The sequence below is a fragment of the Hylobates moloch genome, unplaced genomic scaffold (assembly GCF_009828535.3).
Source record: "Hylobates moloch isolate HMO894 unplaced genomic scaffold, HMol_V3 SCAFFOLD_4, whole genome shotgun sequence".
NCBI lineage: Eukaryota > Metazoa > Chordata > Mammalia > Primates > Hylobatidae > Hylobates > Hylobates moloch.
In genome coordinates, this window is record NW_026652279.1 from 35,575,698 (window position 1) to 35,590,109 (window position 14,412).

Genomic DNA, 14,412 nt, shown 5'->3' on the forward strand with positions numbered 1-14,412 from the left:
GAATAGATGCTGACCATGTCTAATTCTAGCAAGAAGTAATATTTAGACACAAATACATGAACTAACTGGGGAAGAAAACCACCAGTCAGTCCCACTCCTCTTGAAAAGCATTTTCAGTATAATTTTGCTTTTAATATCATAATTATCTATCAAAGTTTCTGATATATTTTGTTTTGATTTGTTTTGCATTACTAATAATTGCAGTTGTAACAATTCAAACCAAAAATTTTAATGCCTAGAAGTTAAATAAAAGTTAAGTTTATGTACATATTTTTATATGCTAGGGTGATAAAAGACTTAAAAGCATAAAAATGCGTTCAGGTAAAATTTTGGAGGTAAGTGGGATAGTATACAAGCTCACGGAGGATATAGACACACTTTATTTTTTGCAGTTGACTTTTTTTTGCTTTTTACGAATTGAAGGTTTGTGGCAAACCTGTATCCAGCAAGTCTGTTGGCATCATTTTTCCAACAGCATGTTCTCACTTCATGTCTATGTCGGTATTTGTTAGCAATAAAGTATTTTTAAGTTAAGGTATGCATTGTTTTAGACATAATGTTATTGCAGACTTAATAGACTGCAATACTAGGAACTGATGTGAAGTTTCCTCAATGAGGGGTGAGTAAGTTTTGTGCCCCAGGCACCTCTCTTGCCCCAGACCCAGCCCTGCTCTCCTGTCTGAAGCAAGTAGAGCAATTAAAAAAAGAGAAACCAGGCGTGGAGAACAGTCAGAGATGATCCAGCGCGAGGGTTCCTGGGTTTTCTGGAGCAGAGAACCTGATGGATGAACAGAAAGGAAGTATTTTGTAATGGAAGTGCATCTCCCTGCAGTAAGGGGGAACTGAATCTGTGTTACCCAGAAACCTCCTGGTTAGTATTTGCACTTCAAAGAGAAAGAGCCCCGAGGTACCCAGAAAAGACAGCAGGCTGTGTGTAAGTGCAGAGGACCCAAGGTTTGTGCATCTAGTTGGCTTGCCTGCTGAGTGTGAAGCTGTTCGGGACCCAGGGCACTGCGGAAGACAGGAAGGGATCTGGAGTGAGGTGAGCAGGTCAGGGAGACAGCATATGCAAGGCAAGGCAGCTCTCACCACATGGGCTGCTCAGAACCTTCCTGTCAAACAGCCTCATAGAAACAGCCTGCCTTGGGCAGCAGTCACCCAATTTAATACTTTCATTAGGAATAACTTATATGATAGTCATTGTACAGTTGTTTTTTTGAAGCCATTCGTAGCTGGATCCCACACATCCAGGCAGGGATGTGTAGGCAGAGCAGTGACAGTGCCTAAACTCCTTGGCACTCACCGAGAGCCAGTCACTGTTCGAAGTTTTGATCACATATTTACTATGAAATCCTCTCCAAAACCTTCCGAGGCTGGGACTAGCATTCCCATTTTACAGGTAGAGAATGCTGAGGCCCAGAGCTTGAGTTCCTTGTCCAGATCCCTGGAGCAGAGTGGGTGGCGGGTCAGGGTGAGCAGCGCACGCTCTAGGCTACCTTCGGGCCCTTCTGAAGCAGCTCTTGGGTTTGTTCTGGGTAGTAAGATTTTTTCTTTTTTCTTTGTGCTTTACTTCATTTTTTAAGAAGCATTTATTTGTAAAACCCATGGAGTGGTGACTTGGGAAGGAGCTGGACAGAGGCAGCAGTCCACCCCGCAGGTGGGGTGTGGAGACCTCCCGCTTCCTTCCTGTTCCATGATGCTGTGGCTCTTGGCTGTTGGCTGTCCTCAGTTGCGCTTGGGATTCCTGCCAGCCAGGAGGTGCTGGAGTTAGAGGATCAGGAAGTTTCTGCTCTCCAAGAATTTGCAGCTTGTGTCTGATTACTGTACCGTCTGGCAAAAAAATACGTATGATGTTTTTACATTTTTAAAATCAAAATCCTGGTGTTTTTTTGTTCGTATGGTTGTTTCTTTCAACCTCTTAATTCTTTTTTTTTTTTTTTTTTTTTTTTTTGAGACAGAGTCTTGCTCTGTCACCCAGGCTGGAGTGCAGTGGCCCGATCTCGGCTCACTGCAAGCTCCGCCTCCCAGGTTCACGCCATTCTCCTGCCTCAGCCTCTCCGAGTAGCTGGGACTACAGGCGCCCGCCACCACGCCCGGCTAATTTTTTGTATTTTTAGTAGAGACGGGGTTTCACCGTGGTCTCGATCTCCTGACCTCGTGATCCGCCCGCCTCGGCCTCCCAAAGTGCTGGGATTATAAGCGTGAGCCACCGCACCCGGCCATCAACCTCTTAATTCTTGATTTTTTCTGTTGAGTGATTTTACATCTCTTGGCTGTGCAGAATGACAATTAATGGGAAGGCTGTCTTCCCCGTAGTGAGACCTTGGTGAGGGCGGACCTGACTGGTAGATTGTAGATTGGGTGTGCTCGTTTTTATATTTCATTTTAGGAGCCTCACAGTCTACTCAGAGAAAAGTAAAAGAAGGCAAAATGAGTCCTCCCCATTTCCATGCAAGCCAGAGCAGTTGGTTGTGTGGGAGCCTCGTGGTGCCCAGCGGAGGACGGCCAGGACCAGCTCCAGCAGCTGGGGTGCAGTGCAGGGCGCAGGGCGTCCAGGTCCAGCTGGTACAGGTGAGAGCTGGCGAGTCACACAGGCCAGCTGTAGGCGGGGTGGGAGGGTCACGCAGGTCTGAGGAGTGTGTGGCATGCCGCATCCCCTGCCCATCGCAGCACCCCCTGCCTGCCCCTTGCCCATCCTCCCCTGTAGACTGGCCCAAGTCTCCTCACAGCCCAGCTCCTCCCTTTTTCCCAGCCTGTCCTGCTGCATCTGCTCAAGCTCTTAGTGTTGCTGGGACCATGCATCCACTTCCTGACCCTATCTGCACAGCCCTGCATCTAGCCCCAGAGCAGTCCGCCTCCCTGCTTGAGGCCCCCAGGGCTGTTTTGCAGCAGGATGAGATCTGTTTGAGGCCACCCTGCCCTTCTTCTGCTGGGCTGGGGCAAAAGGGCTCCGCAGGCTGCCTCGCCACCCCCATTTCTAGGGCGGCCTGCTTGTGGCACACTAGCAGCCTTTCTATGCTGAAGGTGGTGGGGGTCTTTTCAGTGTTTTTCTATTTTCTTTCCTACGAAACGGAGCCCCTCCAGGGCAGGCCCAGGCCCCTCCCAGCCTGTCCAGGCCACAGATACCTGCAGCTGTGGCGTTTCCAGGAGGTCTTTGAGCACACCCGCTTCTGCATCCCTGAGCACACGTGCATCTTCAGTCTCAGTTTGAGGGGCTGGAATGGAGGGAAGATGATTTGGAAGGATTTGGGGAGAGAAGAGATTTACAAGCCGGGGCTGTCGGTTTGGCCCAGGTGTGTGCCCCTCTTCACTACCGCACTCTGTAGATTCCCTGTGGCAGGGGATGCGGTTGCAGGCCCTGGGGAGGTGCGGAGGGCGGAGCTGACGCTGGCTCTGAGTTGGGAAACAGGCACGTTTGTGGGTTCAGAGTCCCGGGAGAGTCTCGCCAAGGAAACAGGACCAGGCCTGGGGCTCAGAGAGGCAAGAGGAGGGGCGGCCTCGGCAGAGGTGGGCTGGGAAGGGGGCAGGGAGGAGGCTGGGGGTGGCCCTGTGCTGGTCGGAAGCTAGCCGTGAGTGTCAGGCGGTGTCTGAAGCTTGTCTTAGAGATGGGCAGGAGCACTGGTCCTTTGTTTCCAGCTTCTGAAGAGGTAAGAACTCCCCAGGAGCAGGGGCAGTGGAGGGGGGAGGACCATCCAAGGAAACACTGCCTCAGCTGGCAGGGCAGAGGTACAGAGGCAGGACCAGAGGCTTGGCAATAGGGAGACGGTAGGGAAGCTGGTGCCACTGGCAGAAGAGGAGCAAGTAGGGGGTATACTTTTAGGAGACACCTGATTAAACCTGGGTTTGAGTTCTTTTTCTGTTCCCTACCAGCTAGTGTAGTCTTGGTTACTTAAGCACTCCGGGCCTCAGTTTTGTCATCTATGAAATGGGAACAGTAGTGCAGAGCTTGACACACAGGAGCTTCTCAAGCAGAAGGAATGAGAGGTGCAGGGCAGCAGCACCAGGAGCTCCGCTTCAGGGTGTGAATGGCCATGGGCAGACATGCGGGTGCAGGACAGGTGAAGTGTGGGACAGATGAAGTTTCTAGCCTGGCCTGTGAGGGGCCTGGCAGCCTCCCCTCTCAGGAGCCCCTCTACCAGCCCTGGTCCTTCCAGCTGGCCCGTAGGCAAGCTGGGGCATGCAGGGAAGGCCCTCTGTGGGGCCTGAGGATTTGCTGGAGAGCACTGTGGGTACACGAGGTTGGTGGGGGTGCAGGGTGTGCCAGGGCACCCGCAAGGAGTTGAGGAGCATGCCTTAGGAGGGAAATCAGTATTTGGGCTGACTGAGGGGAGGAGCTGGACAGCAGAAGGTTCCAGGCCCAGCAAAAGCTGCTGGGATCAAGGTGACAGAATGAGAATCAGGTGGGAACAGGTAGTACCCAGCCCCCATAAACAATTCCTGCTGGGTCCTCGGGCCTCCCTTGGAATACAGGGGGTGGGCTGGTTCCGCCACGCATTGCAGCTGGAGGAGACTTCTCAGGTGAGACAAGGACTGTTGCTGCACTCTCACAGACATGTGACAGGCCTTTCTGTGTTGCCTTCCCAGGATGACCCCTCCGGCGAAGGTGTCCTGCCCTCGGCCCGCGGCCCAGCCGCCTTCCTCCCCTTCCTCACTGTGGACCTGCCCGTCTACGTCCTCCAGGTCTGGATGCCTTACTGCCCTTTGTTTTTCCTATTGAGACTCGCAGAGCCTTCGACTTCCAAAAGGCTGGCTTCACAGCTGCAGGCTGGTCACTGAGGCCGCGTGGCTTGGGAGGCTCAGTGGGTTGGTTGCCAGGATGTCTTGCTGCCTTCTGGAGAAGGTGGGTGAGTGGAGCTCAGATCTGTAGGACGCTGCAGCTCCTGCTGGTAAACAAAGCAGGAGAAGTTAATATGCTCTTGAAAGTGTTGTGCCTAGGAATTCCAGCTACTTCTGTGGGAAGAGGGCTGGCCAGGGCCCAACCTGTGGGAGAATAGACTCGGATGAATTCAGTAGTTTGCTTACATGGTTAAGCTAAGGATGGGTGGCAGTGAATGATTCAGAGTTTGATATGAAATAGCGAAAGTGTATAGCTTATCACATTTCTAACAATTTGCCTTACATGTTTATATATTTACAATAAGCCATGCAAATTGTGTTTTAGTTTTTTTGCATTCAAATTTGGCTATTCGGCATTTCCCTTGCAATCAAAACCAAACTTGGACAGAAGCACTGGTGGGAGCAGAGGGCCAGGCACCCAGGCTGCAGAGGGGTGAGCTGGAGGGCAGTTTGGCAGCATGGATCAGAGAACTTCAGAAGTGTCTACTCCATCCTGCCTGGCAGCCCCCTCCTGGGACTGCTCCTAAAAAAATAAGGTAGTGACATAATCACCGTAGCCCGGAGTAAAATGGTGCAACAGCAGGAATACTTCTTCTAGAAGGAGGAGACAGGCTAGATGGGGCCTCCATAGCCCTGGGCCGCATCCCGGTCAGCTGTGAGGGTGCAGGCGGACACCTAATACCTGGGAGAGTGCGCACCGCGAGAAGTGCAGAGAAAGGGTTGCAGAAGTAACAATGATTTTGTTTCTGTAAAAAGGCATACGGCTGTGTGAACATGTGAGGGTATACATCAGTGTGCAGACGGAACAATCTTGAAAAATTTACAGTACAGTATTGAGTTCATTTTTCCATGAAAGAACGTGTGTTTAGAATAAGGGGAGCCTGCAGTTTTGAGTAAGAGAAGTCAGGTGTCTCACCACGGGCCTGGTCAGTTGCCTGCTGTGTGGAGCCACAGGATCCCTCTGCCTCCCCTCGCTCCTCTCTCCTCATGACAGTGCTTGGTTTTGCAGGAGGTGCTCCCCTCATCTGGAGGCCCTGCTGGACCGGAGGCCACCCAGTTCCCAGGAAGCACTATCAACCTGCAGGATCTGCAGTGACGGCAGCCTCGGCCTGGGCAGGCCCAAGGCCACGGTCTAGGACGCACCTTCCCTGAGACTCATGACATGAGCCTGGGGAGACCTCATTTGGTTTCCGTTCAGAAGACCAGCGTAGCCCTTTTGAGACTTTTGGGTACATTTATCAAAAATGTTTTCCTTTTGTTTTACCAGGAATGAGTTCGGGCTGTACTCTTTGAAACTGCTTTTGTGAGCAAAGTGCTTTGGCAAGGCAAGGGTCTCCCTCAGCAGGGCTAGGTGCACTACAGCCCCTTTCCCCGTGTCCCATTGGATCTGAGCTGTGTAGCAGTTGTTGCATTACAAAGAAAAAGACTTCTGCAGGAAATAGGGTAGAGAACAGCCTGTCTAGTCAGATGCAACTTGATCTGTGGCAAAAACCAAGTGTGGTCTTTCAGCTTCAGTGTGTTAGCATCCCAGCACCTGGGATGGGGTTTGTGGGCAAGTTGGTTTTGCAACACTGTAGGGCCCAGGTGGTCCCATTGCCACCATGAAGCCAAATTCTAGCCCAAGTCTGGCAGAGCAGTCGGCCAGATAGTTTTGGGGGGAGAATGATGTGGTGGGACAGAGGACCTCAGTGGCCTATTACAGAGCCCTCTTCCCAGACTAAATTCATAGCTGAGAGCTCGGGGAGATAGTAGAGTTAAAGTCTAAAATAATTTTCTAAATTCTGTATTTGGACATTAGTGTTTAAATGGTAATTTGGCAACAGTTTATAAATTGATGTTCTGAATACCATAAATTATGTGTAGGACTGTGATGGCGCGTGTATGTTTTATTATTGAGGTTGATGTGCACATAATACGTCAATGTATATTTTTACAGAGTGAGGTCTGTCTTGCAAAAGGAGACAAGGTGATCACCTTGCCCATGTTTATTTGTAAGTCTGTCAACTTAGCAGTGACCCAGGGTCACTCCTAAATGATGTTTTTTTTGCCTTGTGCCTTTTGAAGTATGTGTTCATTCAGAGGCTGTTTTGGTTCTCAGACTGAATCATTCAAACTCTGCCCTGTGTTTGTTTCTTGAATTTGGGGGTGACACCAAGTTTGAGTGAGTCCTCCCTCTGTCTTGTCCCACTCTGAGGTGCTGTTCCACATGGAAGAATCCACACCTCATCAGCAAATGAGTCTTCTCCACAGACCGGCGCTCTGTCACCAACTAAAGGTGAGGGGAGAACTTGCCCACCTGGCAGGCTCTTTAGCCCCAAGGTGGCCTGGAGTCCTCCTCCCTCCATGGGAGGCTTTTGGCCACCATGGGGGGTGGAGCCTCACCCACCCCATCTCCATCGGGGAGCAGGGTCTTCCCCCAGGAATGCCCTCTCGGCCTCTACTTTTCTCCCATGTGCCTCCCTGGGAATGCCACCGTGAAGTGACTGGGACTGACACCCAGTGTTCTGGTCACCAAGGTTCCCTGCTGGTGACGGGCCTAACTCCTAGTGCAAATGAATGGAAGTTTTCGTATAGTCATGCACGGAAGGTTTTTCACCTTGGCTTAATTCAAGTAGCTATATATATGGCGTTCAGCCCGTTGTTTCCCCTTTAGTTGATCGTGCTGGCCCTGCCATATACCCAGCTGCCTGCTTGCATTTCTTTGGTTTTTGCACAGAGGCTGATCTCACGCTACATTCAGCGTGGAATTAGCTTTTGTCTCACAGAGCAGCTGTTTTAGATGAGAACCAAGGTGTCATGCTCTTGCCCTCAAGCATCTGCTTAGGGTTAAATGATGAACGGGGCGGAGGGGGGATTGCTGAGATTTGGCAATGGTGGCTGCACCCTTAAACAGGCCTTCAAGACTCCAGAGAGACATGAATTTATTCAGGTGAGGAAGGGAGCACACAGGAGACAGAGAGGACTCAGTTGGGCCACTCGAGACCCAACCCAGTCTGCTTCCTCTGCCAGCATCTTTGATAAGCCTTCATCCAGAACAGCTATGGTCTGCGAAGATTAAGTAAAGAAAAATAGCAGCTCCTCTTTCTCCTTGTCCATCAGTGTGTGCTCAGACTGTTGTTTGATCCTGTGGGCTGGGGGTTGTGAGCGGCATACCAGTGTCCTGCCTCTCTGCAGGGAAAACAAGCCCAGTGAGCCTTGCTGCCCAGTGAGCCATATGCCCATATACCCCTGCCCCTGGTGCAGGGAGAGGCCCAGCAGCTCCAGTCAGCTCCAGGCCACTCTGGTCAGCACTGCAGGCTGAGGGCTGGAGTTAACTCTGAAATACTGGGGTTGTGAGTCTGCCTGGCATTTATCAAGCCTAGTCCCTGGAGCACCACCTCTTAGATGTGGGGGCAGGGGGATCTGCTTCCTGTTGCCAGGGTCAGAAGGCAGGAAGGGTGGGAGCCTTGGGACACAGCAGTAGGGGGACCCCAGTGACAGGCAGTGAGCAGGGCTTGGGGTCTGGCCGGAGTGTGGGTAGGGTGGTGGGACCCTGCTCCTGAGCAGAGTGTACCTGGCTGGGGTGGGTGGGCATGGCTGAACCAGTCTCAGCCCAGCATGGACCATGGGTTGGCAGCCTGGGGAAGAGCCCCCTGCAGGAAGCAGGTCCTGGGAGGGGCCTTGCTCTGAAGGCAGGCTGTCTCCCTCAGAGCCTCAGTGAATGCCTTCAGAGTGGTGGCATCAGGGGCTTGGGCTGCAGGACCTCAGCTGCCATGCTGTCTTGGGACCCCCTCCAGCAGAGACCCCCGGGGCGACCCTGCCTACCTTCTTCTTGATCTCAGCCTGGGCGCGTGCCCGGGCCCGCTGCAGACGCTCCTCCTGTAGGATCTTTTCCATCTGGAGCTTCTCTTCTCGAAGTCTGGGTGGCAAGAAATGACATTGAAAACTGGGGGAACCTGGGAGGTGTTGTGTAATCTCCACACGGAGTCCCCAGGCCAGGCCATGTCCTCCCTCAAGAAAACTCCCAGCTCTTCTTCACCTCTTTTGCCAGGTCAAGGCCTCAATACCTATCCACAGCCAAAGCACTGCTGCTTTTGGCCAAGGTGGCCTAGGCCCAGAGGAGGACAACCAGGGCCCTGCTGCTCCGAGGCCCTGGCTCTGGCCTCCTGCAAGGGCTGAATCTAAGCTTCATCCAGCAGACCCCTCCCAGAGGCACATTTCCCTGAATCTACACCCATGGCCTGATCTGTGCAACTGTGGCCTCCCTTGCCACCATGAAGGCCAGCATGCCTCTGGAGCAAGAGTCCTGTCTCCTTCCTGTGTATACTCTCGGTCATCAAAGCCTGGTCTAGTGCCCACTCTGAGCAGGGTACCAGGGACCCAGAGGAGAAGCCCCTGTGCTTGGGGGAATGGATGGATGTTTGCAGAGTGTGCTGTCTCAGAGCCCTCTACGGGGTGGATGAACTGGGATGCTCACAGGCCAGGGAAGCCACAACCCCCATCTACCTTGGGTTCAGGCTGGTGTCCCGACAGATAGCAAGCTGCTGCCCATCTGCCCCCCTCCACTTCCCTCCGAGCTGAAACTCCCAAGGCTCTCTGAGCCTCTGCACTTTGTCTTCCGCTCCAGCATGCCTTCTCTCCTGGGTGCTGGCAGCTGCCCTTGTCCTCAGCCTCCAGCCCCTCCAGTCAAGCCCCAGAGGGAAGAATCTAACCACACCCTACTTGGCCGTGTTTGCCCCACTGCTTAAAGCCCTCCACTGCTGTTCCATGTCTTTGAGGCTGGCCATGCTAGCCACACTGTAACTGAGCTCCATCTCTTCTATCTTCTAGACCCTGTCCCTCCCTGAGCCTCCTGGCCACATCGAGTCACTGTCCTTTGCTCTAGGAAGCTTTCCCTAAACACCCCCCAGTTGACTGTGATGCCCCTCTAGATCCCCCCGAGACGCGGGCTTTTGTCTCTCATAGCACAGAGCATGAGGGGCCTGTCTCCTGGGAGTGCTTTGAGGGCAGGGCCTGTATGTGCCCTCTGCCCTCAGGGCCAGCCCAGACACAGCAGCTGGCAGGGAGGGCCTAGAGCTCACCTGATGCGCCGCTCCTTCGCCTTTGCCCTCTCGGCCTGCTCGATCTTGACCTGGGGCACGCGCTCCAGGTTCTCTAGCAGCTCATCCAGCTGATGCTCAATGATGGTCAGCATCTGCACGGTGCCCAGGTTGGCCTCCTCCTGGGTGCCAGTGCAGTGCCGGTACACATCCAGCACCTTGCAGTTGAGGCTCTCTAGCAGCTTATCCTGTGGAGGAAGCAGCTTCCAGCAGGGTGCTGGCAGGCTGAAACCCACCCCCATGCCAGTGCCTTCAGCAGTGGCCTGCTGACCTCCCAAGGTGGGGGCCACCACTTGGCACACAGTGGGAGCTCTGAGAACATGGGCTGAAACAGAACTTGGGGAACTGGCTTTTTTTGGCTAGAGCAGCCTATCCCCCGGGGCCCCTGGAGTCAGCCAGATCCCTGGTTCCAGCCCCTCCCCCAGCTGCCTCTGGTGAGCCAACAGGGCCCAGTCCCCTCCTCCAGGGAGCCCTGCACCCTGGGCACCCCACAGGGCTATGTCCTCTCTGAGACTGTTCTGACACTTAGAAAACAGATAACAGCCCCTCCATGTGGGCTGTATGAGGAGAGAGGAGCAGCAGGCAGGCAGCTCAGCCTAGCCTGAGCTCAGCCAGTGCCCATAGACTCTGGCTGTATCGGGAGCGCTGTCTTGCTCATGGCTGTGTCCCACACCCTTGGCCCTGTGCTTGACATACAGCAGGCACTTGACAGTAGGAAGCCATCCCATGCCCCGGGTGGCCCCAGGTGTGCTGTCAGGTGGGGAGTGGGCTGAGCCTTTGGCTGGGTCCTGGCTTCTGCTGCTCAGAACACCACTGGCTTTCTCTTCTCTCTCAATTCTCTCACCCTCTCAGCCTGGCTTGAGGACACCCCTCTTCCCCTGCTTCAGGATCACCTTGCCAGACACAATATATGTGTTTAAGAAGCAGACACATTTGTTGAATAAAAGAATGAGGCAATGAATGAGGCATGGGGGCAACTAAGCTGGCTGGCACAGGCATCGATATATGTGGTGGCTCCTGGAGGCAGGCAGGGCAAGGGCAGCTGCAGGGCACTCACCCGGGCCTTGCCCTCCATCTTCCCAGGGGCTGTCAGGGCTCGTCCAGTGGGTGCCCAAGGGTCCCTCCTTCCCTTGGGCCTCTGGCCACCTTGATCCCCAGCTTACCTCCTGATCACCCTTGTACTCGCCGAAGTGGAAGACTCGGGCTTTGAGCTCCAGCTCAGCTGCTGTGTCCTCCTCCTTGGTGATGGACATCATCACTGTGGTGACCCACTGCTTCAGCTGGTTGACCTCCCTGTCCCTGGAGGAGGGGAAAACCGGCAGGGCATCAGTCACTCAGCGCAGCCCTGGGCACATCATTTCTCTGAGCCTGTCTGTACAGTGCTTTGCCCCTACCAGCTGTCCTGAGGGCTGAAGGATCATGGGTGCCAAGTCTCTGCCTGCCCAGGGGTCAGAAATGCTGGTAGAATGTAGGGGAAAATGTAAAATATTAATCAACATTAAAGAAAATAAACAGCTGCATTGAGGCATAATTCACAGACAATAAAATTAGCATAACCATCATAAAGTATACAAGTCAGTAGTTTTTTGTATATTCAAGGAGTTTACACAACCATGACCATAATCTAATTTTAGAACATTTCATCACCCCGTGCCCATTAACAGTCACTCTTCATTGTCCCCTCTATCCTTTGGTCTTAAGCCACCATGAATCTACTTTGTGTCTACCCTGAACACTTCATAAAAATGGAGTCACACAACATGTTTTCTTTTGTGACTGGCTGCTTTCATCCGGCATATATTCAAGGTCCCTCCATGTTGCAGCATGTGTCAGCACTTCATTTCTTTTTATGGCTGAGGAATCTTCCATTGCATACGTAGGCCACACTTTGTTGATCCATTCATCCATTGATGGGCATTTGGGTTGTTTCCACCTTTTGCCTCTTGGGAATATTGCTGTATGAACATTCAGGTACACGTTTTTGTGAGGACATGTTTTCAATTCTCTCGAATATATAGGAGTAGAATTTCAACATTCACCTTTCTTTTTTTTTTTTTTTTTTTTTTTTGAGAGAGTTTGTCTGTGGCCAGGTGGTGGGTGCAGTGGGCAATTTGGTCACACAAGTCCACCTTTGATTCATACCTTCTGCCTCAGCCTCCGTGGGGAAACAGGGCCCGCCACCAGCCTGGTAATTTTTGTTTTTTAGTAGAGACAGGTTTCATGTTTAGCCAGGATGGTTTGATCTTGACCTTGTGATCCTCCTTGGGATTACAGGCGTGAATCACTGCACCCGGCCTCAACATTCACCTTTCAAGTGAAATAAGAAACAGATGCACAAGGGACATGCTGCTCAGAGTTGGTCCTCAGACCAACCTGGGCATCACCTGCAAGTGTGTCAGAAATGCAGAGTCTTAGGCCTTGACCCATGCCTGTTGAATCAGAAACTTCATTTTAAGATCCCTGGGGGATTCAAGTGCACATAAAATCTGAGAAGCACTTCACTATAGGGAAAGTGATCTGGTTTCTTCAACAAATGGGTGGCAAGGGGGAAAACAGAAAGGAAACCTATAGATTAATTTTATTGATAGAAGATTTTATAGATAGATTGATTTTATAGATAGAAGAATTTAACGATAGAACCAGAGGAATAGCATCAGCAAGATGGTGGAATAGGGGGTCCTCAGCTCTTGTCCTCCCACAGAAACACTAATTAGACAACCATCCATGGATGAAAATGTCTTTGTCAGAGCTCCAGAATTCAAGGGAGAGGTTATAGCACCCAGTGGTGCATAAAAACAGAGAAAAGCCATAGAGAGTGAGAGAATAGTTTCACTCTGCCTATGTCACCTCTCCCCCAGGCCATGGCAGTGCTGAAAGAGATCTCATTGGCCTGCAGTTTCTCCTGTTGGGGGAAGGAGAAAGCAAGGTGGAACCCCCAGATTTCCATTCATTTTGGGGTACTAAGAATGCAATGACTGAACCATTGCAATGATAGGAACCCCCAGATTTCCATTCATTTGGGGCCCATTTCTCTCTCATCTCTGCCGGAGCCCTGGTGTAACTGTCATGGATGGATCACCTCAAGGGCAGCCAAGAACAAATAAAAGGCACAGGGGCTGATAGCACCCAGTGTGCAGACCTCACCTGTCTGTAGACCCACCACAGCAGGCCCCACCCACCTGGGACCCTGGCAGTAGGCCCTGCCCACAGACCCCACCAGCCAGCACGTGGAGAATCTCTGGCTGAGCTCTCTGGCTTTCTCCTTTGGCTTTCCCTGCTGAAGCCAGTCCCTAAAGACTGAAAGAAGCAACTCCTTCTTCAAATGTGCAGATAGCAATGCAAGGCCACAAGGATCATGAAAAATCAGGGAAATATGACAGCACAAAAGGAACCTGATAAATCTCCAGTTATTGACCCTAAAGAAATAAAGATCTACAATCTGCCTGAAGAAGAATTCAAAATAATTGTCTTGTAGACTCCCAGTGAACTGTAAGACAACATAGATAGGCAACTAAACAAAATCAGGAAAACAATATAAGGTCAACAAGAAATAGAAACCATAAAAAAAAAAAAAAAAACAAATTATGGAGCTAAGAATTCAATGACTGAACCAAAAATTTCAATAGAGAGCTGTAACAGCAGACTAGATCAAGCAGAAGAAAGAATCAGTGAACTCAGAGATAGGTCATATGAAACTAGCCAGTTAGAGGAGCAAAAGGGCAAAAACATGAAAAAGAGAAAAAAGTTTATGGGACTTACAGACATCACCAACTGAAACAGTATATGCATTATAAGAGTTCAAGGAAAAGGAGAGAGAGAGAGGGCAAAGTATTTTTTAATTTTATTTTTGTTGATACATAATAGATGTACATATTTTTGGAGTACCTGTGGTAATACCTTCATATAATTTATAAGATCAAATCAGTGTAATTGGGATGTCCATCACTTTAAATATTTGTCTTTTATACTAGAAACATTTGAATTGTTCTAGCTGTTTTAAAGTATACAATAGATTACTTTAGACTACTGTCATGCTACTAATGTATCAAACACTAAATCTTATTTCTTCTATCCAACTTTATATTTGTACCCAATAATCAAGAGAACTTATTTAAAGAAATAATGGCTGAAATTTTCCCATGTCTGGAGAGGAAAATGGATATCCAGATTCATGAAGTCTAAAGATTCCCAAATAAGTAGAACCTAAGAGATCTACTTTGGGACATATTATAATTAAATTATCAAGAGTCAAAGATAAAAAGATTTTGATAGCAAGAGAAAAGTGACTCATCATGTACAACAGAACTGCTATAAGACAATCAGTATATTTCTCACCAGAAATCTTGCAGATCAGGAGAAAACGGGTTGATATATTTAAAGTACTGAAAGAAAAAAATGGCTAAAAAGAATACTATACGCAGCAAAACTATCCTTTAAAAATGAAGAAGAGATAAAGACTTTCCCAAACAAAACCTGAAGGAGGTGGTCACCCACGATA

The 14,412-nt window shown here is 50.6% G+C and overlaps 2 protein-coding genes across 6 annotated transcripts in view; one reads left to right on the forward strand and one right to left on the reverse strand.

The window, feature by feature from the left end:
- ZXDC (ZXD family zinc finger C) overlaps nucleotides 1-7,776 on the forward strand; it is a 39,631-nt gene extending 31,855 nt beyond the window's left edge. Inside the window, exons 8-11 of one of the 2 annotated variants that reach the window (XM_032149908.2) lie at nucleotides 2,390-2,571; nucleotides 3,076-3,293; nucleotides 4,585-4,680; nucleotides 5,846-7,776. In XM_032149908.2, coding sequence (XP_032005799.1) covers nucleotides 2,390-2,571; nucleotides 3,076-3,293; nucleotides 4,585-4,680; nucleotides 5,846-5,972 — 623 coding nt within the window. In that variant the 3' untranslated portion in view covers nucleotides 5,973-7,776. The remainder of the gene's footprint in view (nucleotides 1-2,389; nucleotides 2,572-3,075; nucleotides 3,294-4,584; nucleotides 4,681-5,845) is intronic. The other variant, XM_032149909.2, reaches the window with a different exon arrangement.
- CFAP100 (cilia and flagella associated protein 100) overlaps nucleotides 7,741-14,412 on the reverse strand; it is a 42,391-nt gene continuing 35,719 nt past the window's right edge. For all 4 annotated transcript variants that reach the window (XM_032149915.2, XM_032149914.2, XM_058437381.1 and 1 more), the window contains 4 exons: nucleotides 11,078-11,213; nucleotides 9,897-10,102; nucleotides 8,641-8,734; nucleotides 7,741-8,004 (listed from right to left, as the gene is read on the reverse strand). In XM_032149915.2, the coding sequence (XP_032005806.1) occupies nucleotides 7,891-8,004; nucleotides 8,641-8,734; nucleotides 9,897-10,102; nucleotides 11,078-11,213 (550 nt within the window). In that variant the 3' untranslated portion in view covers nucleotides 7,741-7,890. The remainder of the gene's footprint in view (nucleotides 8,005-8,640; nucleotides 8,735-9,896; nucleotides 10,103-11,077; nucleotides 11,214-14,412) is intronic.